At 46.0% G+C, this 27,720-nt stretch overlaps 1 protein-coding gene across 1 annotated transcript in view; it reads left to right on the top strand.

Annotated features, from left to right (window-relative positions):
• Window positions 1–27,720, top strand: part of PSD2 (pleckstrin and Sec7 domain containing 2) — a 225,685-nt gene that overhangs the window by 92,504 nt on the left and 105,461 nt on the right. Inside the window, exons 3-4 of the mRNA XM_006264057.3 lie at window positions 18,914–19,402; window positions 25,142–25,336. Of these exons, the coding sequence (XP_006264119.2) occupies window positions 18,914–19,402; window positions 25,142–25,336 (684 nt within the window). The remainder of the gene's footprint in view (window positions 1–18,913; window positions 19,403–25,141; window positions 25,337–27,720) is intronic.

The following is a 27,720-nucleotide window of genomic DNA, read 5'->3' as shown; positions in this document are numbered from 1 at the left end:
TGCCTCTTCCTGGATGGCGGCAGTTGTGGGAGAAGCCCCCATGGCTGCCCCGCCTGACCCCATCCCCCACCTGGCCCCACCCTCTCAGCACTTTAAAAAAAAAAAAAGCCCCGCAGTCACCAGCTCTGGCAGTGGCGACTGGGGCCACTGAGGGCTCATGGCAGAGCCCCCCTGTGCAGTGCAGGGCAGCAGGGGGCAGCAGGGATTGCCCCTCCTGCCTGGCACATGCATGGTAGCTGCCCCGTGGAGTGGGTTCAACGTGGCTCAGCAAGGCGCCATGTGCTGTCTGGGAGCTGGGTCCACTGGGGCTGAGCAGTGCCAGGTTCCGGCTGACTGCTGGAGCCACCCCAGCTCCCAGACAGTGCGCGGCACCCTGGTGAGTCACGCTGTACTTGCATGATGTGACAGCTGCCACACGGGTGCCAGGAGGGGGGCGTGATCCCTGTTGCCCCCACTGCCCTGCCTGGCACAGGGGGGCTCTACCATGAACCCCCAGAGGCCCTGATTGCTGCTGCCAGAGCTGGTGAGGGTGGGATTATTTTTTTTTTTTAAGTACTGGGAGGCTAAGGCTGGCAAGGGATGAGGCCAGGTGGGGCAGCCAAGGGGACTTCTCCCACAGCTCCTCCAGCTGGGCCTGCCTCTGTCTCGAGTGGGGGAAGCCACAGGAGAAGCCCTCATGGCTGTCTTGCCCAGACCCAACCCCTGCCCGGCCCAGCCAGCGTTGGGGGGAGGGAGCACGATGCAGGCGTGGCTCGCTCTGGACAGCATCAGGGCATAGCCCCCACTCCCAGTGCTAATGCACCTGCATCAGCACTGGGAGAGGGGACTCTGCCCTGCCACCAAATGCCAGCCAGCGCAGGAGGGCAGGTGCTGCCACTGCTTGCCAGCCGGTGTGGGAGGGCGCAGGATGCAGGCACAGAAGCACTGGGAGCGGTGTTATGCCCTGCTGCTGCTTGTCCCCTTCCTCCTGGAGCAAGCCATGCCCACATCCCCCCTCCCCCTCTGACCTGGCTGGGCTAGTGGCAGCAGGGCAGAGCCCCCACTCCCAGCACTGCCATGCCCACATCCCACACCCGCCCATCCCCCTTCCCAAGTAATGCACCCCCCTGCCCCAGCTGGGCAGCTTGTCCCAACCCCAGCCCCAGTCCCTCCCTCCTCCACACCCCTTCCCTCCTCCCTCTCCCAGCCTCAACAGAATTACCAGCTGGAGACAGCTGTGTTAACTGCCTGTTTAGTTTATGGCCGAATCTCTGAAGTGGCTGAATCTTTTCTGAAGCTTTTCCAAATCGATTCAGATGCTTCAAATAGATTTGGAGCTTTTATTGGTCTCCCGATTTGATTCAGAGATTCGGTCCTCGAGTCGGGCCAAATCTCCTCTGAATCGAATCGGCTACCAAAGCTTCACACAGCCCTATCAATCATATTCAACTGCTGGTACTTCGCAGTTGTTTACAGTAACTGCTGCCTCCCATGCTTATAACATACTTAGTATTAGGGACCTCATTAATTTCTTACTACCATTATGCGGCTCTCGCTGTGCTGAGAGAAAGATCAGGGCTCCACTGAATTAATTGTCAAATTAAGAGAGAGTCCCTGCCCCATGGAGCTTACAGTTTAACTAAGGAAGGCAGAAAAAGGGCAAGAAGGGAAAACAAGGCACAAGGATACATACTGACTTGCCTGGGTCATCTATTAGGGATATAGAGTACTGATCTCCTGACTCCCATTTCAGGGCCTTATCCTATGAACCACACTACTTTCTGCTTTTTCCTGTAGTTTGGTGTATAACACATTACCAACATTACTTTTCTTTCCATATCATAACACATCTCCAATAACTAACCTCAAGGTGGAAGGCAGGACATAAGTGGGAGTTTTCTTACCAGTAAGATCCAAAGGATTAATTTCTACAAACTTTCTGAGTGATTTGAGTGTGTGAAAGGCTGTTGTTTATTGGGATTTTAAGGGCCTGTCTCCCTGTTCTCCATACTACATGCAGGTCTGGTGCCACAAAGCTTGTCCTGTCCTTCACTCCCACTGCACGTGTCAGTCCCAGAACTGGGGTAATGTAGCTGCTTTAGAAGGGCCCTGAATGCTTCTCAGGAAGTCCTTCTTAGTTGGAGGTCCTGAGAGCAGGCTGGGCTACACTGCTTCTTTTGAGGGATTGATGTGCATAAAGGGAGTGATATACCATTGTGCTTCCTGGTAATGCTCCAAGGCACAACACAGAGTGGCAAGCACGCACTAAAATCCTGTCCTTCTGCAAACCAGAGCAAAATGTAGTCAAATGTGGGTGACTTAAACTTTGTGATGAAAATATTTGCAATTTTCCATCCATTTCTTCCAAAGAAGTTCTGCAACCAAAAAAGCTCAAATTCCATTAAATTAAGTCCTAAACAAACTTTTCAGAGGCCTCTGCCTTTTCTGTGGTATATTAGAGGCCTGATTTACACTCTTTCCAGATAGAGTAATCCCAGCTCTGCATATACAGAAAAGCGAATTCTGTTTTATTATGACTAATTAAACAGCAAGATATGAAATGTAAACAACTTGATGCATAAAAATCAAGTTCAGTTCACTTGCAAGCATAACCACCATAAGCAATAAAGCAACGTTTCAAAGATGATTGGAAGAGACAGCATAGGCAATTAGATATGGGATAACTCCAATGCCATTACAAAGACATAATGCAAGAAAAAGATATGGATCCTACTTTACTTAAAGTAATCACCTCCCTTGCTGTTTAACTCTGTGGGAAAGTTACTCCCCATCACAGGCCAAAATTAATTCAGATTTAGGATCTCACATTGCCTTAAATCTCTAATGAGATTTTGTTGCATTAAGTCCAAGGTGGACTTACGGGTAGGAGTGTATTGTTTATCAGAGAAAGTCTATTTCTAATCCCTTTGAAAAATCTTTCCTGTTATCAGATAGGATACCATGATAGATGATGGTGATAGGTCAAATTTCTCTAGTCTTGGCAATGCTGATTAAAAGTACTACTTTGTTTTGTTTCCCTCTTGGGCCTAATGACATTGGCAGGTTGCAGGCTACTTCTTCAGGGTCCAGGGTCTGTTTCAGTCAGTAAACCTCGGATGCATACACTTAAATCTGGGGATGGCTTCCATGCTCCCTGAATATAGTCTGTTCTTGATGTTACTCCAGTGGCGACGCATAGGGGATGCACGGGGGTACATGTGCACCCCCTGAGAGTGCTGGTGAACTCCCAACAGCAGTGTTTCCTGCTTTGGTGATGGGCAGGGGTGGCAGGCGAGAATGCTGGTGTCCCACCTGAGAGCACCGGCCAAGGAGTGTGGGTGCCAGGAGAAGCGATCCCCGTAGTCCCCCCATGGCCTGAAAGTGCCCGCTTCAGTGTGATTGGCTGTGGGGAACCCCCTCCCTGGTCAGCATGATTGGCGGCAGGGGGGCTCTTCCCCCCCAGTCTCTGACTGGCCGCTGTGGGGGCAAGTACCTCCCCAACCCAGGAGGCACCAGTCGCTTATGTGTTATTCAACCCTAGCTGAATGGATCTAAGGAAATAAACTTTCAGTTTGTCACTTCACTATCTTTTAACTTCCACATAGGGAACGCAGGGTGGAGACAGAAGTTACATTTGTTTTGTGATCAGCCCCTTAAAAGTGCTCTACAGTCATGCCCTAACAGAGGAGCATGGCTGCAGAGAGCTTTAAAAGTCCCCAATTGCATGACAGACTAACCTGAATGTTCAAATGAAGGCTCTCCAAGGCAGAGCACCTTCATTAACTTCTGTCTGCTTGGGCGGCTGGACTAATGCAGCCCAGCCCTGCCCCAGTGCTGTCTGCGTGATGTTTTCCCAGCCTGTGCTAGGTGGGGGTGGGTGGATTGGAGCCCCTGCCTCAGGGGGCCTGAGCTCCCTCCCTTCCCTTCTCCCCCCACCCCCATCATGCAAACAGCACCAAAGCTAGGAGCAGGAGGGGGTTGGGGGGTGGGGGGCTAAGGGAGAGAAGCTGCAGACACGCAGCTTCTTAGCTGGACTGGCTCCAAAGTGGAGCTTGGCCCCCCACCTTCCCAACCCAACAGCAAAAGTGTGTTGGATTGGAAGGGCCAGTCTAACTCATGGCACTTCGTGTTAAGCACCGTGAGTTAGACCAGGGAGCTACACTTCTGTCTGTGCCCTCAAAGACCAGCAACAATAAAGGTAAAAGATTTGAAAAAAAACTGAGCACTATGCAGATAGGTAAAGATAACTAGATACATTCATTCTGGTGAAAAAAAGGCTGTTGCGGGTAGAAATGGGCAAGCTGGCTTAGGGACTTAAGGTGCTTGCAGACATTAAAAAAATTTGCTTTACCAGAAGAAGCAGTACATTACTTCAATCCAGCCCTGGAACATCTGTAAAGATTGGGCATTTTAGTGAGGTTTTTGGCACTTTTAGCTAAAATTGATTCAATCAGCTATGAGATAAAAACACCAAAAAAGCCCTACTAAAGTGCCTGATCTTTAGAGACGTTGGTGAGCCGGGTTAAAGTAACATGCTGCCTCTTCTGGGAACTTGCCAAATTTAAAGTAAAGTGCCATTTTGTGGGGGTGGGTGGTTTATATCTGCAAGCACCCATAGTGATAGATCCTCACCTGTGACCTAACAGTTACCCGTCTGAATTCAGCCCAGGTCATTAGTAATCAGAAGTTGCTGGCAGTTGATAGTTATTTGTATGTGAGATGAGTAGGCACGCATTGTCTCTGTTCTCAGTGAACCCATGTCCACACCACAGCATCTACCCCCACAACTGGCACTGGATATTAGGAACTGGCATCCAGATCCTATTTCATCTGTTAGACACCTAAGTAAAATAATGTGATCCTATTCCACCCTGCTCAAGTCCCTGAAAAACAATTAATGAAAAAGGTGATGGGTCCTCCTTCTGCTTGCTCCTTTTTGTTGTTTAGTCTTAAGGCTCGCCAGAAATAGACACGCCAACTTTTTTCAGAGTCTTGACAAGGATGGAATAGGATCTTGCTTAGATGCCTAAGTCCACGTAGGCATCTAACAAATGGAATAGGACCCACCCATTTCAACCCTAGAAATAATCTCTGTGGAATGTCATGGAATCATTTCTGACATTGAGGCAGCTTGCACTGCTATATAGATGGAGAATTATAGAGTTCAGGGCAGCCAACAAGCTGTGTGGCATGAGAAATTATATTCACATATGCATATCAACAAACCTAAATAAATGACAACAGACTAGAGAGACATGCGATAATACTTGGAGGCTGTTGTCAACTAACAAGAGCCTGGTACTTTTCATTAGTCAGTGCAAATAGAGCAGAGTACCAGAGTAATGAATGGGCTTAAGTTGCAGCAGGGGAAATTTAGGTTAAATATCACAGTAATTGATGCAAACAGTTTAGCAATGTAACAAGCTACCCAGAGAGGTAATGGAAATGTGAGATCACAATGCAGGTGGACAGACTCTTTAAAGTTCCACTCTTTTTCCAGGAAGTGAAGGTTTTCTCTCACCCAGCAGGTAAAGAGGGAATTTTAAAGTAAACTAGTGCTATAGGTGACCCACCTTGTAACTCAAATGACTTGAGGAGCTCTTGAAAGTCAACAGACAGTTTGTAAAGATGTTGTGGGTTGTGTCTTTCATGCTAATGTCTGGTTTGCATTGCTGACTGGTCTCAGTATATGTTAAAGCCCAAGCTTCTAGGCTTCTAAGATGATTCTAAGAGAATCTCTGTCTTTATTTCAAAGGTAGAGGAAATTTCTAGCTCTCATGTTTGCAGAAAAAAGTTTGAGCATGAAAGGATGGAGAGAGATAAAAGAACCCAAGATTTATTGCTGTTTAAAACCTAATTACTTGGCGGCGGGATGACTCATTCTTTTAATGCTTGGAATAGGCAATGCTAAGTATATCTTCCTCTGTTATCCTCCAGTTCATCAAGTACAGGGTTCTTGTTCTCACTCTACAATTCCCCACCAGATAGCCCTGCCTCATCTATCCAAGGATGAGGGACATGCAACCCAGTAACTGTGAAGTAATTTGCTACAGATTTTATGCTATTATAAATTTATTTCATTATAGGGAGTAGTAGGGCCTGTAAAAGAAAGTTGGGCCCCTGGTACATCCTGATAGCCACCCACACTCCCATTTGGGGCACAGAAAAGAGACTGATGTGAAACTGGAGGGCCTGGTACAACTGTATCCTCACCTTCCTGTTCTCATAGGCCAGGGGTCAGCAACCCCTGGCACATGTGCTGAGCGTGGCACGCAAGGCCATTTTGCTTGGCACGCGGCAGCCAGCCCCGGCTACGGGTGGCTCCTGCCAGCAACGGAGCCCGGGCTGCTCCCAGCAGGGCTTGCAGCATCCCAGCTGCCTGCTGGGAGCAGCCCAGGATCCCAGCTGGCAGCAGCTACCCAGAGCCGGAGCCAGCTGCAGCCAGGAGGCTCCAAACAGCTGTGCCGGGCTCCAGCATCAGCTCCGCACCAGCGTGTGCAGGCATGCCCTGGAGCGGGCAGTGGGGGAGGGGCCTGAGGCAGCAGAGCCCCAGTCTCCCCCCTGCTCCCGGCACGGAGGGGATGAGTCTGGCACAGCTGTTTGTAGCCAGCCCAGGCTCTGGGCAGCTGCAGCAAGCAGCGGGCAGAGTCCAAACAGCTCTGCTGGGCTGCACAGCTCCGGCATCAGCTCCATGCTGGCGGCGACTGCACAAGCACCTTGGGGCGGGCTGCGCTGACTCAGGCCCCTTCCCACTGCCCGCTCTGAGGCGTGCCTGCACACGCCGGTGCGGAGCTGATGCTGTTTGGAGCCTCCCGGCTGCAGCTGGCCCCGGCTCTGGGGAGTTGCTGCCAGCCAAGATCCTGGGCTGCTCCCAGCAGGCAACTGGGATGCTGCAAGCCCTGCTGGGAGCAGCCTGGGCTCCAGCAGCTACTCAGAGCTGGGGTAGCTGCTGACAGCCACAGAGCCCGGGCTGTGGGCCAGGGGCTTTGGGTGTGGGGCAAGGGGCACAATCAGGGCATCCTGCCATGTACCCCTTGCCCTCATTTTGTTTTTCTGCTATGTCAGCACTCCGGCACCTTCCAAGGTAGGCATTGTGGTGTTTTTTGGCACTCTGGCCAAAAAACATTGCCTACCCCTGTCATAGGCCTTGAAGCATAAGCACACAATCAGCTTTCCCAAGCTAGCTACCCAAAGTAAACACTATTGCAGAACCTGGCCACTAGGTGGCAGAGGAGACTATTTTCATTGAACAAAGGGCTTCCCCAGGGATGGGTCTTTTGGGCAATATCTTTTAGTGGCCCAACTGCAGTTGGGATAAATTTAGTCAGGCTTTTGTTAGACAATTTCTGGATCATCACAGCTACAGCATCACTTTAACACTTCACAGGGATGAGGAGTGGATACCCATGTGCAAAGTATTTTACATAGTAAATTTTTCACATGGCAGTTACTACATATTTGCATGATTTCGTTTGCATTAGGGCTGTGCATTTCATGTCGATTCCACTTTTACTATGTAGTAAAATCAGTTTCCTATGTAGTAAGTGTGTGGTGCCTCTATACCTTAAGTACTTGCTCAGTGCTGACCTCATCTTCTTCCTGCCAGTGAGACTAGCTTTGATTACTCACTTGCCCATTTCTCCAACATGCACATATACATTTTCCCATGCTACCTTTATGCACAGAAGAGGTCCCTGTTAGAGCCCAGAAAGCCATTTCAGTATTTTTATTTGAAACCTTCCTTGAAGCCTGCCTCTGTCTCAGTGCTGTCAAACTCCCATTTCTTTAAATAGACAGCTACCTGCGGCTGTCTTTGTTACAACTCTTTATGCACACACACCTGTCTCCGCTACAGCCTTGACTTCCCCACATCTGTTTCTCTATTAATTCACTTGTCACATCTTGTCTGTATCTTGTTAAACTGCAAGCTGTATGAAGCATGGAGATTTTGTATTATTTGGCTGCATTTTGCCTACTGTGTTGGGGCCCTGCTCAGAGTCCTCAGGAAGTATGGAGATGATGATAATGAAACCATTCACCTTCATGCCCAGTAATGCTGTTCATGGCCTAATATAAAATCCTGAGCTGTGGCTGGGCCTTTAATGTCTCAGAAGAGCTAGGGTTAATGAAGGAGTTACAGGGCAGTCTGTGTCATGGTGTCACAACACAGTGTCACCTCCCTGACTTTGAATTCTCTCAGCTGAAGAAGATAATTGCAGTGAGACAGTGCAAATAGAAGCAGTGAAAAATTCAACTTTTCAGACTGACATCATTAGAACAATTAGCTACAACCAGCTGCATGTTAACTAGTTTTTGGGGCTGAGGCATTAGGAAGTGGCTAGTGATTTTAGATGCTGAACAAAAGACAACTTAAAGAGACCAGCTTTACAGAAAACACGGAGTATCCACCCTGTGATACTGCTGAGGTGTCTCAGGTTAAGCAACCAAAACCCACAGTACTCCAATTCACTTGGGCATATCTCATAGGTTTAGCCCAGGTAACTTGGGTATATACTCCCCTTCTCCAATTGAAGGGAATTGTTAGCTGGCTGGTGTGATGTGGGGTAGGAACTGCAGATGGCCCAGTTTCCCTGCGTCCTTATAGAACCAGGGCAGGACAGTCAGGGGACTTTACTAAGTATACAAACGTATTTGCATTAACTTATCACAAGGAAAAGAAACATGGATATAAACATATGTACTATATATGTAGTATTTATATATATAAGATAGCTAAACAAATAACATAAACAATACCCTCTGGGTAAATGCTATAAAACCTTACACAAGTGCTCCAGATACAGGTAAGTATCTGATCTGAAACAGATAAACAGCAAAATAAACATAGATAATCAACAGATAAACTATAGATAAGTATGGGTGAACAATAAATAAGCCACACATAAATACAAATAAACAACAGGTGAAATAATAGCAACCGGGGGTCCCAGCAGAGCCCTAGGGCTGTACTCATCTACTAATTTACAAACATGAGAGGTCACAAAATATAAGGCATGACATCACACCACTTATTGTACAAGAACCCCAAAGATAAGCTTAATCCCAAGGGGAAACCCCAATGCCCTTGGGCTTTTCCCAAGCCCTGCAAGGAAGCTGGTAACTTTACAGGGGCCCTTCCAGTGGGACCTCCACTTTCAGAAGCCCTTAACTAATCAGAGGGGACTCCCTCTCCCCTGTGGGAATCCTTTTTCCCTGCAACTCACGGCTCCCAGGCCTGGAGTGTGGCCCTCATCCTCTGCACCAAGCTGTTCTCTCACCTACAGTGGGCTTTGGGGGGGGTCGCTGTCCCCTGGAACAGGGCCCCTCTATGCAGGGCTTCTGGGGCCTCTGGCTCAGCCCTGTCTGCTGGCTCAGTAGCCGGAGCACCATCTGGCTCCCTGGACTCAACCTTTTGCTATGGGTCAGAGGCCTGCGCTGCCTTGTGCAGTACCAGGCTCGGTCCACTCCCAGACCCTCCGTGCAGCACCTCCTGTACCGAGCTCCCAGCCTCGTTCCGGGGGTTGAGGACCTGAGCCACCCAAGCACTCCAAAGGTCCTACTCCGTGCACCGGCTTGTGCACCGAGACTGCTCTGGAGAGGGGATGAGTTTAATCTACTTGCCCCACCTCCAGTGCAGGCTGGGAAAACCCCAGACCAAGCTCCCTTCCCTCCCTTCTCCCCACTCCTATCCTGAAGACAGCACTGGAGCTAGGGGCGGGGGGAGGAGGGGGAGATTAGGGGAGAAAGACTGCAGACAGGCAGCTGACTCCAAACTGGAGATGGATCCCCCAAGCCCCCATCAGAGAATGCCTTCCTGTGAAGCGCCATGAGTTAGTGGGAAGCTTCATGTCTGTCAGCACCGTAAAGTTTAAGCCAGGAGCTTGAACTTAAGAGTTAGTTTTGGGCCTTGGATCAGCCTTCAGATGCAGTATCTGGGATGGGGAGCAGACAGGGAGAAAGGGAAAGAAGAAGAGGGGAAAGGATACGAATAAAAAGAGGCAGGCAGATAAGAGGCAGACTACTGACTTCAGCTGCATTTCCAGCCAAAACCATTCATATTTAAAAGATAATACTCCCAACTTAGGATGATACATGGAGTAAGTGGAAATTGGCAATAATTGAATTTAAAAAATAGTTGCAGTTCCTGTATGGAAGTTATATATGATGTGCCAAGAATTTTTAAAACCTTGAGTTAAGCCCCCTTTTTTGTTTGGTTGGTACTTTATGATAGAAAGAGGGCTGACAGATCAGGATGGGAAGCTTAAGTGTGGATGCGCGCTAGAAATTTTACAAACAAGACATGTGGTCATCTTTGTATTCTCCGGAGGATTTCTGAGAGAGGTTCAGATGTTTACTTGCACTCCACCACTTTAGTGGGAAAGTTCATGGTCTGGATCTTTAACTAAAATATGCTTTCTGAAAAGTGTGAGTAAGTCATTGATGATAAACACAGGGCAAGAACCCCCCCAAAAACTCATAGCACAGGGGGAAAAGATGCCAGACAGCTAAAGCCACCTTCACAATTTCCAGTCTTGATCTGATCTGGCACCTGGAACAGCCCATGGCACAACCTGGACAGTCCTATGGGCCTCTCTTGAGTTCAGATTTCCCAGGCTGCAGCACTACCCGGCACCTCAGCTATATGTTCAGCTATTTGAGAGGGTTCCTCAGGCAACAACCTTAGAACTATCTACCATAGTGTCTGTACCAGAAGTATCCTTCCTCAGCTGCTACAAGGGCATTTAAGGCTTTGCTATACCACTTCACCCCTTTTTAATACTGCATAGAGGTGAGGATAGGGGTGAAGATCTGATCAAAAGTCCCTCCACACCTAGATTCTCAGTTTATTATTGTAATCAGTCCTCTAACCATCAAGGAATCTTCTAGGGCAGATAAAACCTGAATTTCTCCTATAAAAATCAAGTAGAAAAGAAAAATTTGAGAGGGAAATGAAACAAGAGGTCTCCATTTTGCATTCTCAAGGAACAAAGGACTTGTTTTTTACCTGTGCAGGTCACATTTAAAACAATGAGTGCTAGGTTTTTATTCTTGCTTTCGATAACAAGAGTCCCACTAGTAGCAGCTGGTGATTATTTTAACACTGAAAGAGAGACAGACCAGGTCAATCAGCCTGATTCTTTCAGTAATCAGGGACTGATCTTCAAGAAGGCAAAGATGCACTGACAGGCATAAAGAGGTATACACATGATTGCACAGACCGCTTAGGTAGTTGCATGCAAATAGAGTTACACCTTACCTGATGCAGGTATAAAAGATTAGTCAATTATACCTAGAAAGCACATGTGAGCCTCTCAAGCATTCCAAGGAGGCAAAGGGCAAAGGAGACATATTCATGATGGCAATTTGGGGCTGCAGAAACATCCTTCCTAGGCACTGCCTTGAGCTGCACTGGAAACAGTCTTCCTGTTCCAGGAAAAATTTTTAGCATTTGAAAGTTTTTCTGGTCGTGATGTGGGAAGAAAAGTTGAAATCTTGAAATCATTTGTAAACCAGCAAGCAGGGGAAAAAATATTCAGTTCTGGTCCAGCAAAGCATTTTGTTTTAATAGCTTAAAACCATTGTATTTAGATTTTAACTTTCTATAATGATGTTACTCTAATTTATGTAATTAAATTATATTTCTAAACAAAGTGGTTTTGAACCTAAAAATAGAATATTTTGATATTTTATAATTTTTCCCCCCCAAAATTTTTTTGAACTGAGAAATTCATGGAAACTGACCCTTTCTGATACATGCTTTTGGGTTCAGTGAATTAGCCTTTTCCAACAAAAATTGTTTAATTGAAACCATTTCCCACCCACCTGTGTTGCTTATGTATTTTAGTAATAGGCAACTGCAAATAGTTGAGACTTTTAGTTGTGGAAGCTGCTTGCTCTATCACCTGGGTGGTATCACCAGTGTCACAGTTTATGATTGTTTTTTTGCAAGAAAATGCCTCCTCTTTTTCAGTGTTCCTTCCAGTCCTGGGGAAACATTCACAAACTGTGATCCTAATGAGCAAACATACCTATTTGATATTTCAGTCAATAGTACCATCAGTGAGTAGTTTCTACAAGAAGGAACATCATGAAAAGTAGCTGGCCTTTGCAGCTGCTTGTGCCAACAGCAAGTCTTAGTGAGGCTGCTAGAATAATATCTTGACCTGTATCACTGTTGGGGTAGACTCACTGCTTTCTGCAAAGCCCCTAAGTGTCCTCTGCTTAGTCTTTCCTTACACATCACTAGCGGCAGTGAATCCATGTGTTGCCAGGGCAGTTCAGGTCATTGTCTAAGTGACTTCTTTTGCAAAGGGTTTCTGGTATTTAGCCTGTGGTACATTTTCCTTCCTTGGAACAGTTCTTCATCCTCCTTTAATGAGAACACAGGGGAGAGAGGTTTTTTTGCCCTGTATCTGTCTGGGACTCCAAGCTGGCAAAAACCGAGACCCTGGACTATTGGGAATGGAATTTTATCAAAGCTCCAGCCTATGATCCTCTTCACAGTGTGCCTGAGCTCTGGTTTTCTAGTCTCTGCTCAGCAGTCTGCCCTCAGAGACGCCGGTCCCCAGTGCTCCACAGGCAATGCAGGAAAGTTTGGAGTCCCAGATTGTCTCCTGCACTGCAGTCACTTTATGCTGCACTGCAGTGACAAATGGCTCACAAGCCAGCATCACCTGCCAAGAGCAGGCTCTACACCAGTCCCTCCCTGTAACAGGCTGTGGGAAAATGGCTGGCGCAAGAGGCACTGGCAGTGTCACATGGTGACCCCCAGCTACCTTAAAGCCCTTAAGAGACCTATGGCAGCCAGCAGGAGGCTCTTCTAGTTTATGTTAGGCCACTTCTGTGTTGGGGAATATTGTAAGCAGCCAAAACAATGTAACAACCATATTCAACAAGTTTAGGGAGGCTTGATAATAAATAGACAACCACCTCCTTCAGGAGGCCAGAGGCAGCAGAGCGAAAGCTCTGGGATAACCCAGGCTACAAATACTGTCATGGTTGAAAGAGGAAATGTAACAACAGATAGAATTCATTCTTCAGGCAAAGCCTTTCTAAATGGGGCATGGGAAATGGCCAGTGTGGCTCTCAGAGCCCAGGCAGAGTTTACAGGATTGGCAGTGATGATTTCTTTTACCTTGACCTGAAGTCCCTGAAACAAAATAAAAATGTGCCCCACAGTGTTACAGTCACTGGTGTATTTTTCACAGGGCTCTTGGTTGTCCAGGGCCACAGATGTGGCACAAATAAACACAGAGGACTCTCTGGCTCAGACCAAAGTGGTGCTGTCAGCTAATCAACTGAAGTGTTTTCCCGGACCCTTAATTGCCTAAAGCCTGGTGCTGTAAGCGATGGGGCTATAGGACAGGTGGGCAGCAATGGGGTGCCTGCACTAGCAATGGTCATGCTACTGATATGCGTATTAGCATGAGATAAATCCATGTTACAGGGCCTGAGCGTGTAGAGCCTTCAGTAATATCCCTGGAAGATGGGACCACTGAGGTCCATGGGTCTGGGATAAGAGATGGCAAACTCCTGCCATTTGTCCTCCCAGGACTGTGGTGTCAGTTTCTGTTTCTGTCCCTCCCTGTTCCCATCTCCGAACTGGACACAGACAAAATGTCCCCTCCTGCCAGTCCAGTCCTCTAACCGCTATAGCCTTTCAGATTCTGCTACAGTTCTGAGCTCTAAAATAAAGCAGGAGCCTGGCAATGAGCTGAGATCAGCCCCCTCAGTTTCATAATGAATTGATGAAATCAGGCACCGACAAAACCAGCACAGCACTGAGTCCAATTTAAGCCCTGACGACATGTCAGCTTTAATTCTCCAAGGCATTAAAAAGTCCTAGAAAATAATCAAAATTATGCAGATATAAAATGAATCCCACTACAGCATGATACAAACCCAACCCAGATCATCCCCCTCTGTGTGTGTTACTGCATGGAGCAATAGACACTCCATGCTTCAGCTCACAGAAGGTGCAGATAGAAGTACAGTTCCCCCCAATCTAACTCTTGGCACTTGACAGAAAGCACTATGAATTAGACCCATCTTCTTGACCCAATAGACATTAGCTGTTGGGTTAGGAAAATGGGGGATAGAACCTCAATTTGAAGCTTATCCAGGAAGATAGGATGCATCTTTCTAGCCTCTTCCCATAGCTCTGCCCCCGCAACCCCCAGTGCTGGCTAAGGATGGGAGAGGGAGAAGGCAGAGGAGGAAGGTCTGTTCTGGGGCTTCCCCAGCCTGAGCTAGAATGGGAGGGGTGGGTATGTTGGAGTCCCCCACCTCAGGGGAGCTCCAGTCCACCTGCCCCACTCTCCGGTGCTGACTGGGAACTCCCAGTATGATCTCCCTCTGCTCCCTTGCCCCCCTCCCATTCTGAAAACAACACCAGGAGCAGGAATGGGCTGTGTCAGCCCAGCCCGGCTCTCAGTGAGTACAGACACAAGTTAATGAAAGTGCTCCACTTTGGAGCGGCTTCATCTGAACCCTCATATAATGAGTGGCTGCCTTAGGTATGCAGCTCCCTTCCTCTGCCCACAGACCAAAGAACCAGGACACTCAGTAAATCGTAACTACGTACAGGTTTAACATTAACAAAGAATTTACAACTACAATCATCAATTTATGTATATGTATATGTATAGTTATAGTTATAAATTCACCCAAACACACTCTAATTAAACTCCAAACCCATGCATAGGCCTGGTTCCCTGTAGCCTTCAGGTTAGACTGCAGTGGGCCCTGCAGGCCCAAGGGGGAAGGGGTGCCCAAGAATAAACAGGGGTCTAGTTGACAAGGTCAATAACCAAACAACAGGCAGCAATGGGTCAATAGTGAAATATCAGTGTAAGAGATTACATGGCATACAACACCTATGCATAAAACACTATATGCAAAATACAGGCAGCTTATAACACTCTCCTAATACAAAATGAAAGGCACAGGGATCCCAACAACATGGAGGAGGGAAAAGAACAGGAGGCAACTGTGGCACACAGCTGTGCCCAACAAAGAAATGACAACCCGACGAGGAACCCCTTCACCCAGTAGAGCACCCTAGACTCCACTCAGGCTACTCAACTGATAGGGCCCCTTAAACTGGGAACCCCCCTTAGCAAGCAGGGGCCCTGGATCCCTTGCTATACCCCAGGCAAAATGTCCCCCTCCCATCAGGGGCTTCCCTTCTGTCACCCCAGCATAGTGGGCCCTCCTCCCCTGTGGGAATCCCTTGCCAGGGGGACTCACAACTCCCAGTGGGCCTGACAGGGCCTGACTCATCTCCAGGGATGAGGCATCTCCTCACTCTGTGAGGAGGCCCCAGCTGCCCTGTGTGACTCTCCTGGTCTGTCAGCCTACTCCCCGCCCTGCGCACCATGGGCCCTTTTTCCTGCCTTGTGCAAGGTTGTCGACCCGTGCAGCCATGGTCCCCTCAACTCTATGGCCTTGTGCTATTGGTCCTGTGCACCGATGGCCCTTTTCCTGCCTTGTGCAAGATCAGAGACCCATGCCATTTTGTGCAGCTGCCAAGGTCCCGTCTGCTTCCTGACCCTCCATGCACCAGCTTGTGCATTGTCAGCCCTACCTCATGTTGGAGACCTGCTAGAGCATGCTGGAGTGCTAGAGCAGCCCTCCCTTCATTGCAGTGCTGAGCTGAAGAGGGGCGTGGCCAGGCCCTGGCAGGACACTCTGATTATGGAGGGGTTCCTCCCATACTTGCTAGTCAGCAGGGAGTCAGCAGGGATTTACACAGCATTTAGTTACACAGAAGGGAGCATTTATCGTCCCATCAACAAAACAAAACAAAAGGATCATTCATTAATTCAAGCTCTTCATAAACAACTTGCTCCAAAGAGGGAAAGCAGGGACATTATCAGCTACCTGTTGATTAACTCCAAAAAGCCCCAAGCGGCACTGTCCTGCCTGCCTTTGTCTTGTCTCCCACAGCACAGACCATAGCCAGCATGTGATATGGTAGCTGATGCTGAGAGGTGTCTGTGTAAGGCAGAAGGGAGGGGGGCGGGAATCCGTACTTGAGCAGGGAGTAGTGAGGGGGAGGGCGGGGAGCAGGAGGAAGCCAGGCAGACACCCTATACCTGCAGTCTCTGCCCGAGCTGCAGCCATGGAGCAGAGGGGAGGGGCCAGTCCAGCTCCCTGGAGCAGAGAGCTCCGCCCAGCCCAGAGAGCATGCCAGGATGCTGGGTGACTCTAATTTAACTTAAACCCAGAAGGGGTCTGGGACAGACATTGCATAAACTGGTTTTACCCAAATCAGTTAAATCTGATACTACATTCAGCCACGTTTATCTCAAGCCAGTTTCAACCTTTTTCAAACCAGTTTATGTGCACTGAACATCTGTTCTGTTGCAGGTTTAAACCGTCTTCTGATCACTTAAACAGATTTATGTGTAATGTCTGTCCCTAGCCTTGGAGATCAGCTAGTTTCTGTAAAGATTCAGCTCACTGGGAGCATCTATATTTATAAAAAATAACAATTGCTGGCATAAGGCTGTTTTTGATCATTTGTTCAGCTTGTGGTTGATTTGTCCTGGTAGGAAAATGTTAGAACAGGTTCCTTATTTTCTGGTTCAGGTCACCTCATTTGCATGTCTCCTGCTGGGACCAGGGGTTAGGACTCATTTATGACTGTTTATTTATATAAGCAATGGTAGAATATGCTGGCACTAAATCACCATAACTTGGAAAAGAAGGGAATGTTCATCTAATGGTAAGTAGTATAGCGCAGGAGCAGACTACAGGGCTGGCTGGGCATTGGCAGAGCAAGTAGCTCATCAGGCAGTGGGAACAAATGCAATCCAAGTGGTTTGAGTCTGGCAACATTAAATTCTGAATTCTTATGATTTTCATTGGCACTCAAAATTAGGGGTTCTTGTGAGAGCTCATGCCATCCTCACACATCCCGTTCCAGGCATTTTGTATTGTGGTGACAGCTTCTTTCTTAACTGTGTACGATCTGCATGGGCTTAGTAAGTAAAGAGATAATGCAATACCTTTCCAAAAGCCAACATCTGAGATTTCACAAGAAACTGGGGATGGCTTAAAGAACTAGTTAGTTATACACAAGGGCTGTTTACAGATTGCTTTCAAAAAAGCACTATGTGGAGTGGCCAACCTATGGCACAAATGGCACAGGCAATCTCTGTATGTGGCCTGTGGCTGGCCAGGGAGGGGATAGGCAGTGGCAGCAGCCTGATAGCTGCAAAAAGGACAGGAAGCAGAAAACAGAGCAGAAGATCAGACAGGGAGCAGAAAGCAAAGGAGCAGATTGGGCTGGGGAAGGGGATCAGAGGGGCCTCCCATAAAAGGTTGGCCTCAGGTACCTAGTGGAGAGCACACCAGCTTGCAAGTCAGAAGAACAGGGTTTTAGCCCCATCTCTGTTCCTGGCCTGCTGGATGGCAAGTTGCTGCACCATCCTGAATCTGTTTCCACACCTGTAAAATGAGAGGAATGATACCAGCCTCCTTCATGAAGCACTTTGAAATCTGATGGTAAGAAGTGCTAGATGCAAGGTAGGTGTTATTGGAAGAGAGAGATTTTGGGCTATAAGAAAGCTAGAAGTTGAGACTCCTAGAAGACTGTAACCAGTTTTTCTAGTTTGACACTAAGTGGGTTGGTAAATTCTGCACCAGAACCACATGCTCCTGGGTTTCAATCCCTGAGGTACAGAAAGGTTAGGGTCAGTGGTACAAAATTTGCTCCAAACCCCTATAGGCCATGCCAGTATCAGGTTAAAATGCCTGCACGTTTATAGCTGCTTGTGAGATGCCTTGGGGATCATTTGCACCCTTCCCCATGTTTTCAGGTTCACTGGAACCAGGAATGGCTTGGCTCTGGTGTATCTACAGAACCCATCTCAGGGAAACATATTTCTCCATGTAAGATTAGACAGTAATCATTAGGATGTAAACCAAATATGGGGGGATAATGAGACAGTGCCAAACAACCTGAGGCAAATGCTGGGGAAAGAGAAAATGCATTCTTTCCTTCTGACTTTTCCACCTGGATCATAGCATGGAAATGCAGTCCTGCTCTCTGCAAAAGCAAATGATAATCTGGGCTGGAAATCTCATGAGATTTTAAATACAATTCAAATTGGCCAGTAATACTAGTGAAGTAATCATCCCACACTCTCATTCCTTGGTAGTTTTTTGTGGAAGTCCTCACTCTCATTTTCTAGGTTCTCAGTATAGTTTACCCAGTTCAATTCAGATGGATTCTTACCTTTTGGGTTTTGAATTTATATAATCTCAAAAATTCAGTGAGCCCTAATCAGAATTGCCAAGTCTCATCCACTTTTTTCTGTAACCATTAGTTCCTGTCATGATTTTGAGACAGTCTCAAATGGCCCCAAAATTGCTTGAAAATAGGACCATACTCATTTGACATAAATATTAGACTGAGTAGAAAGTTGTAATTTAGATCAAATGTTTGGTGCTGTTCAGAGTAAAGATTAGACAGTTTTGCTCTGAACAGCAAAACTGTAGGACTGTAGGAGTAGGCTCTAATGGAGATGTGGCCACTAGAGACGTGGGAAACTGAGCATCATCAAACTCCTAGTAGTAAGTGGCCTAAGCAAGACTCAGTGCTTTAGGGAGTTAGAACCCATCACAACGTTCAGGTTTGGTTCAGTGCATTATAAAGTTCTAGATTCTTGAGTTCTGGAGTCTTAGCATCAGCCCTATCTCTGCTCAGGTCTGCAAAACTGGACAAGTTTGGGGTAAGTTTGAAGTTTGCAATTAAATTAGAAATGCATTGGGTTTAGCAACAAAATTTTCCCACATCTTTATCTATTAAGTCACATTCTCTGCACATTTCTCCTGTCTCTGAGATGCAATATTTTTCTGGACAAATAATGACACCTATTTACTCCATCTCAGTGACCCAAGTGTTTTATATATCTTTGTGTTGCAGGTTTGCACCTGGAGAAGCCAAGTTGAGTTGCACGGATGATGACAAGGAACAGTTTCAGTTCAAAGACATCAGGGATGGATTCAGTTCTACCTTTGAAAAAATTGTGGAGTCAGACCTTATGAAGGGCACCTACTACAGCAGCCTGGACTCTTTAGATGTACTCTCCCTCACTGATGAGACAGACAGCTGTGTCAGTTTTGAGGCCCCACTAACCCCATTGATTCAGCAAAGGGCTAAGGAAAGCCCTGAGGTTTTAGAACAGAAACTGATTGCCCAGCAGAAAGAGTCCCTTCAACATATGGCAGCTGATAAGCAAGAGCAGGCAGCGGCAAAGCCTGCAGAGGGGGATGTTGGAAGTCCCTTGAGGCACTCTATTACCAGCAGCAGGTCAGAGAATGTGTTGAGCCGGTTATCCTTGAAAAACATCCCCAATGGGTTCCATGTCGAGGGATCTGAGGAAGATGCCTCAAAGCTGATTAACTCCATCAGGTAGGGATGAAAGCATCTTTTTGTTCTATGTTTGTACAGGAACTTTGCAGTGAATTCAGATAGCTGTCTTCGTCTTCCATTCACAATGGTCATGTGTGTAGGAATCATTCAGCACTGCCATTGTTTAGTAAGCTGTTGACCTTTCACCTTTAGAAACAGTATAAAATGTCCCTTTTCGGACCTTATGCAGCAGCTTCTCTGCAAGTTGAACAGTGACAACTTTGCCCATGTGCAGCTGCATCAGTGGACCCTAAGATGTAGGCGTGAGAATCCTGCTGAATTCCCTAAGGTGCATATACTTAATGGTAGGCAGGATTCAACCCTTATACCCAAATTGTAATGCCTTCACTCTGTATTTATTCAGTCCTTACTCAACCAAATCTGCCACTGGCTTCAGTGCAAGTTCTGCTCGGGTAATATTGGAGAGCATATTTGCTGGGGGCATTTCCTGGTTGTCCAAAGAGAACTAAGCACACATCCAGAAAAGTGGTTCTAAGTCATCCTTGCATTAATCAGATCCTTCAGCCTTGAGGAGCCCTCAAACAATTTACTCCTCCAAGGGGTCATGAAGGCACCCAGACAGTATTCAGATTCAGCATTGCTGTGGCAGCTGTACTGCCTCTCTACCAGCCCTGGCTTCCCTCCAGGAGAGGGGACTCCACTAGCCCAATTCTCCAATGGGTCTTTGAACTACCCGAGTGACTGACAGCCAGAGCAATTGTGGAAATTGAGGTTTTTGTCTGTAAAGCTTTTTATGCTTCTGGTTCCTCTTAGTTTAGCAGAGGGATGCAGACAAATATCCCATTTGTGCTGCAGTATTTCATAAATGCTGGATTATTGTTTTCTCCTCTTTGATTTGGGCATCCTAAATCTGATTGCATTTTGGAGCCAATCCTGCAGAGCACTGAGTAGAGCTTTGAGGGTACTGAGCACCTCTCAGATCAGGTCCTTATATGCTGGACTCCCCTTTTTAGTATGATTTTTGATGAGACATTTGTTTGCCTGGTCCCCTTTCTTGTTTTTAATCTGTTCTGTAGACTCCCCTCTGTGTGCTAATTCTGTGCCTTGTAAAGAGTCTGTTGATTATTTTATTATAGCAAAAGGCCACAAAATATGGGATTGCTTCTCTATAGACACAAAATAGCCAATCTTTGGTTTGTGTATAGCAGGCTGGTTGGCAAAGGCTTGCAGCAGATTGCACTCTCCAGGCTAGAGGAGTCTCCAGGCTTGTAGGGGATGACAGCCAGCTGCAGGCAGTCAGGAGTGATTGCAGGCTGTCTAGGAGAACTGGATCAGCTACAGCGGATGATTAGCTGGCTACAGGAAGTTAAAGGCTTCAGGAAGTTATTGATGAAGTTATTGATGATTAGCTGGCTACTTATTCAGGAAGTTTTTGATGATTAGCTGTGTACAGGAAGCTAAACGAAGAGGATCCCAGGGGTGGAGACTGAGAGAAGGTGTTTGGCTAGTGGTGGCAGAACTGAGCCAAGGATTCTCTCATGGTCTGGCAAAAGACCCAGAGCTGTAAGGTTGGTGGCAACAGCACCACAAGAGCAGAAAAGGGACCTTGCACAGGAGAGAGAAGGAAGACTGTACTGGTGTGCTGAGGGAACAGAATGAAGCTGGCAGCACCTTCTTGATGTATATTAGGACTGTGAGTTGCCCTGTATGGACTATGTCTATCGGTGTGTTTTGAGGACTGGTTTATGTTGATCCCTGTGTGGCAAGGGTGCCCAGAAATAAACATACAGTGGGAGAGGTGTAAATTGACCAGCTGAGCTGAGCAACATCCTTGAGCCCACTATGGTGCAATTCATACAATGTGCCTGTTATGAACTACAAGCACATCTGCAGTCAGTTCCTGAAACTTACTATAATTTGATGCTTAGTGTCAACTAAAAGGCTAGGATACACTGTAACTACCATTACCCTGTCTACTAGACCCCACATTGGACCCTCATCAATTTTCTGACTTTTCTTTACACTCTAGTGATCAGCAAATTTGGAATTAGTCAGCGCAGGAATGAACTGATGATTCTCAGCTGGGTCATGAGAGGAGATGAGTCTGGTGGTGTCACCCAATTACAAAACTACCAACAATTGGCATGTTTCAGCCCCAAACACTCTGACCAGGAGTAGAAAAGGGACTGCTGGTCAGGATTGGGTTGGATGTACCACGATGGGAAAACACTAGACAGTCAGAAGCAGTGGTAGTGGGTGGGAACTCGGTGCTGGACAAGGCTGAGTGTTCCATGTGAGCGTAGAGATACAAAAAGCCTTTGACCAGCTTTCTCCAAAACAATCTTCATTCTAAGGGGTGCCTGGCACCCACCTGACTGTCCTTGCCTTGGTGTTTTCTTCAGTGAACTTGTGCTCTTCTGTTGCTCTTCTGCATTGTTGGGAAAGGTAGTCATTCAGATCATAAGTTCTTTTCTATTTCTCCTGGGGCTTTCAGCCCAGTTTTGCTATGCCTGCTTCAGGCTTTTGCTCTCAGACCTCCCCTGTTATGACTCCCAGCAGAAATACCTGGCAGAATAAGGTCTGATCTCTGACTCTGCTTGGAGAAGCCCATTTCCAAGAACAGACCGGCCAGTCAGTGGTATTTTTAAAGTAGCAAAGATAAAGAGCCAGCTTCAGATTGAAAAATTTTAAGTGTTGCTGTCCAGATCAAAGCAGATTACTCCTTGCCACTAAGAAAATGAAGGAGAAAAGCAGAGGTGAGCAGAACACCCTCAGAACAACAAATACCCATCCTGCCATGTAATCTTGCTAAGGCAGAGGCTGCATTCCAAGTTGCTCAGTTTTAAGTGGAATAAAATCCTGTGCCAAATCGTATCAGTACCAGTAAGTGATGCATGGGCTGAACAAAGTTTCTGTTTCTACAAAAGATAGATGTAGGTATCAGGGATGTCTGTTTCTGTTGCTGATGAGGCAAACGTCTCAAAGGAAAATTTGGCACAAGAGGAGAGAACAGGTTTAAATGTGAAATAAAATACATTAAATTAGCTATAAGGGTCCCAGCACAACATTAACTGAGGCTACCCTGGTAGTGAGAGCCTAGTCTATACCTGTCAGTCAACTATGTTGTGAAGCCCTGAGCTTGACCCCTGCTGGCTGTTCAGCTCAAGATGCTTATAGAAGTTTTCTGAGGCTGACCCTGGTCTGCTTACCTTTCTGCTTTGTACCTTTCTTACAGTGTGTTTGAAGCTCACCCTAACATGCAGGCTCTCAACAGCAATCCCATAATTCCCTGCTCTTGATTTCTGGCCTTTCCAAAGCCTCTCCCTATCTCTTTTGTTCATAAATAGAAACAGATGTGAAAAGGCAGAGAAGTATACTTCAGACCAATCCATAGAAGGGCTCTGCAAGAGAACCTGGGATACATAGTAGTGCCACACTGAAAAAATAAGCAGCACAATGTGGAGGCTTGGATGCAGGATTCAAAGTGTGATATAGAAAGGGGGAGAGATGACTTATAGAGCTCAGGCTGATTGAGGATGACCTCAAGTTCAACCCTAAGTATCAGGGCAGATATACCCAGACTCTCTCAACCCTGTGTCAATCAACTGATTTAGAGAGTGCATTGGAGCAAACTAAGAAAATGGTTCTATACTTACTTGGATTGACTAATGCTACCATGCCAGGCAAATGGAAAAGAGTGTCTACAGTAAGTACTGGACAGAGTACCAGATGCTGCTTGGGGACAGGAAGAGAGACAAGCCCCTCCCTCATACAGTGAGCAGTGGTGGAGCAGTTACAGGAAGTTGGTCCTGACTATCTCTCGCTGGACCACAGGGCACTTCAGGACTCAGAATTGTCAAGCCAGCACTGAATTCACTGTACAAAGATGCCCAAAGTTCAGTGAGAGGCAAGAAGTTTTGGGGGTGGTATCATTTATTGGACCAAGTGCATCATTGACATTAGATTATAAACAAGCTTTTTAGCACAAGGTACCTTTCTTCAGGTATGAAAAATGTCTGCTGCCCATACAAAATATAACCCTTCTGCTAGGCACTGGACAACAGGAACAAGATCTGCATTCACATTTTTTACACAAATTTTCCATCTTGGCTCAAGCCCTCACCAAAAAGCTTGGGAAAATAAATGTTACCTGGGTATTTCAATTTGAACAATATAAGGAATAATATCTTGTGCCCAAAAGCTTGTTTAAAACATCTACCACCTACACAGTCATTTCAATAATAGATATTACCCCCCAAAATCCTTGTGTCTTGCATGTTTCCTGGACCATCATGCCTACACCAACACTCCAACACTACCAAAGTTCAGTGAACATTTCAAAGCCCCAAACAGGAGGCGATGACTAGGGATGTGCGTTGATGCTTATGGCATTGTAACTATTTTACACAACACTACTTAACCTGCTTAGACAATATGCAATTTGCACGGAGTACTGCAATTACTTTTTTGTTGTAAGTAAATTCTGTGTGTCAGTCAACAATACTTTTTCAGGTTCAATTTTAGGAAAAAAAGCTTGTTCCCTAAATATAAGATAAATAACTGCAGATAAAACTGTTAACTTGGCAGTGCCCTTACAAAATCCCCCAGGAGAAACAAGTCACCAAGGAAAGGACTGTAAGGGTTAAATTCATAAAAACTTAGAAGGCAGCCAGAGACATACTCTATACCGAAGATAACTTTGTCCAAAGCTTGCAATAATGCCTTCAGCTGAAAATTCCATGGCAATGTGTATCAAGGCAAATATTTTTACTTAAATAAAAACAGTTTACATGTTTAAACAATCTGTAGTAAAAGGACAGATTTAATTGCATTTCCAGATTCATTCTTCATATGACAAATAAAGCCAAGGCCTGGAGACAAACAGCCTTTGCTTTAAGGATTCAAAATTGAAATTTTCTTACTTTTTGAAGGGTGTGGGAAGGAAAAGTAGATGTTGTATTTATAGCCTTGTATGTGCAGGTGTCAAGTCAGATTTATCCTTCCTCAAAGTGTGAGCAAAGTGCATTGGGAAGAATGAGACATACTGTTGTCTTCTGCGTTTTTTAATTTTAATCTCAGACAGTTTTTAGTTTAGTGATAAAAATATTCAGGATGTGTAGTCCTTTCCAAATAATAAATGCATGATTAATTGTAAAAATATTCATACACACTTAAATGGGTGTTTCTCAATCTTTTTTAGTATTAAGGCATCCCGAGATACCCCTCAGAAAATGCCAGCACTTGGTTTTCATTTGTTTTTTGGCTACAGAAAAAATAATAGAACAATTCTTCTGTTGCAAAGAATGCAGAAAGACTTCAAAAGGGAAGACTGTTTTAATACTGTGAATTTGTATTTGAAATCTCTGGGTTTATCATGTGAATCATGCCTGTACACCTAACAGTACTAAGATTTCATGCACCCCATGACACCCTTGAAAGGATCTCAAGGCACCGTAGGGTGCCACAGCATCTTCATTGAGAATCACTGGCTGGATGGCTGCTCACCAGCAGTGAAGTTCATAAGTTGTCTGATTTTGGAAGTGTTGCATCTGGTAATGAAAAGATCTACCTGTGTCACTTTAAACATCCTTTCACTTTCTGACAAAACTCCCTCTGGTCCCTGAGGTGGCATGCTTTGAAAAGCAGGTCATATTTCCCTAAAAACGTATTTATGCCAGAGCCCTTTGGGGTTTAAAGGTAATAACCTCCCAGGCTTTTTCAGAGTTTCCAAAAAAGCACTGCCCCTGTTTCTTTAATCACTTTCTGTTTATCACACAGTGACGCCAGCTTGAAAGATGCTCTTTCTGACTCGGACTCTGACATGGGCAGCACTGAGCAGCTAGACCATGGCAGCACAGACACATTAGCAAATGGCTGCAAGGCAGATAATGAAGCTGCCAAGAGACTCGCCAAACGCCTCTATAACCTCGAAGGATTCAAGCGCTGTGATGTTGCACGCCAACTTGGGAAAAAGTAAGTGACCTGAGCCCAAAGCAGTCATTGGAAGACATGGGTTCCAGGAGATATGCACAATTATTGATGTTGATTAACAGATTTGAACTTGTAGCCTGAGTGAATGTAAACTTAATACATGGGAGAATGAAAGTGCAGATGGCTTCACTGCTTGGAACAGGATAAGGTAAAGGCAGAAATGATTTCTTAAAGAATTCATTCTTTTAGGCAGTGCCGGGTTTAGGCTTAAGCTACTTAAGCTACATCTTAAAGTGATATGGATGAGGGAGTGAAGTGTACTCTGTCCAAGTTTGCAGATGATACAAAACTGTGGGGAGAAGTGGACACACCGGAGGGCAGGGAACAACTACAGGCACACCTGGACAGGTTGGACAAATGGGCAGAAAACAACAGAATGCGATTTAACAAGGAGAAATGCAAAGTGCTGCACCTAGGGAGAACAGATGTCCAGCACACCTACTGCCTAGGAAATGACCTGATCGGCAGCACAGAAGCGGAAAGGGATCTTGGAGTCCTCGTGGACTCCAAGATGAACATGAGTCGTCAGTGTGATGAAGTCATCAGCAAAGCTAACTGCACTTTATCGTGCATCAGCAGATACATGACAAACAGAACCAAGGAGGTGATACTTCCCCTCTATTGGGCACTGGTCAGACCGCAGTTGGAATATTGCATCCAGTTTTGGGTGCCACACTTTAAGAGGGATGTGGATAACCTGGAGAGGGTCCAGAGAAGGGCCACTCGTATGGGTAAGGGCTTGCAGGCCAAGCCCTACGAGGAGAGACTAGGGCACATCGACCTCTTCAGCCTCCGCAAGAGAAGGTTGAGAGGCAACCTTGTGGCTGCCTATGAGTTCATCACGGGGGCACAGAAGGGAATTGGTGAGGTTTTACTCACCAAGGCGCCCCTGGGGGTTACAAGAAATAATGGCCACAAGCTAGCAGAGAGTAGATTTAGATTGGACATTAGAAAGAATGTCTTCACAGTTCGAGTGGCCAAGGTCTGGAATGGGCTCCCAAGGGAGGTGGTGCTCTCCCCTACCCTGGGGGTCTTCAAGAGGAGGTTAGATAGGCATCTAGCTGGGGTCATCTAGACCCAGCACTCTTTCCTGCCTATGCAGGAAGTCGGACTTGATGATCTATTGAGGTCCCTTCCGACCCCAACATCTATGAATCTTAGTATGGCACAATATGAGGGGATTCTAAATAAGAAAAAAAAAACCAAGGGCCAGATTCCATTCTATTAGGTGTCTAAGTAGACTTAGCTGCCTAAGCACGGTTTCTACTCCAAGCTGTTCAAATCCCTGAAAATCTATTACTATGTCTACCTTTGTAACACTCTTTCATCTGACCCTTAAGACTGAGTCAAAAAGACCAGTGAGGAGGAGGAGGACCCACATGCCATTTTTGCATTAAGTGTTTTTCAGGGATATGAACAGAGTGGAAAGAAATCTCTCTTAGATGTTTAAGTCCGTGCAGGAGCCTAATAGTTGGAATAGAATCTGGCCCAAAATATTTCAACTTTTGTACATTTAAATGGTTTCTTTTCAGGTGCAAATATGGATCAAATTCAGCCCAAATGTTGTGAATTGTTTTAGTCCCCACAGCATTGTCTTTTGGTGAATAAACTATTCACTGAAAGAAAAAATGATAAAGTATAGCTGCAGCATCAGATCAGCTCTCATCCTCTTCTACGATCTGTAGTTCCCCTTCTCTTGCTAACTCCCACCCTGGCATGGAATGGTAAGAAGAAACACCAATGGATTGTATGCTACAACAAAATCTCAGTCTCTAATCAGGAAACCTACTGGATGCAGAATCAAGGTGCTTGTATTACCTGCCATAAAGCAAGAATGCTATTGCACCAGTAAAGAGTATGTTTACAAACGACTTTTACAGCCATGGAGCAAACACCACACCAAATAAGTCAGCTGTCCTGGGCTATGTCGGAGGGTCCTCAAAGGCACATCCTTGAAACCAAAGCTATGTGTAGCAACTCGTCTCCACTGGAATGTAAGTAGATTTTACCAACTTGAATTTTTTGTTGTTGAAAGGAAATCTTTGTTGATTCAGAATCCAGTGCAAAAAAGTGAGCTTGGGAAATAACTACTTGGTTATGTTGAAAAGTATTATTCAGTAATGGCTTTTAAAACAGTATAGTATAGTATATATTCATTCAAAGAAGGTCGAGATATCCAGGGGAGAAATATATGGAAAAAGCCAGGTTCTGTTCCCAGGACTAGCATAGGCGTGTTAGTGACTTAATACAGTCTAATAGGCAGTTCTAGCATTTGCTCTGTTGCCAAAGGAGAAAATGTTATATAGGGACAAAAGCAGCAAGCTTGTGTGTACTGTATGTAATGTGGCATACAGTTCCTATGGAAG

Source organism: Alligator mississippiensis, chromosome 9, assembly GCF_030867095.1.
Source record: "Alligator mississippiensis isolate rAllMis1 chromosome 9, rAllMis1, whole genome shotgun sequence".
Classification (NCBI taxonomy): Eukaryota; Metazoa; Chordata; order Crocodylia; family Alligatoridae; genus Alligator; species Alligator mississippiensis.
The sequence above is the reverse complement of the archived record's forward strand: the minus strand, read 5'-3'. Positions and strand labels throughout refer to the sequence as shown.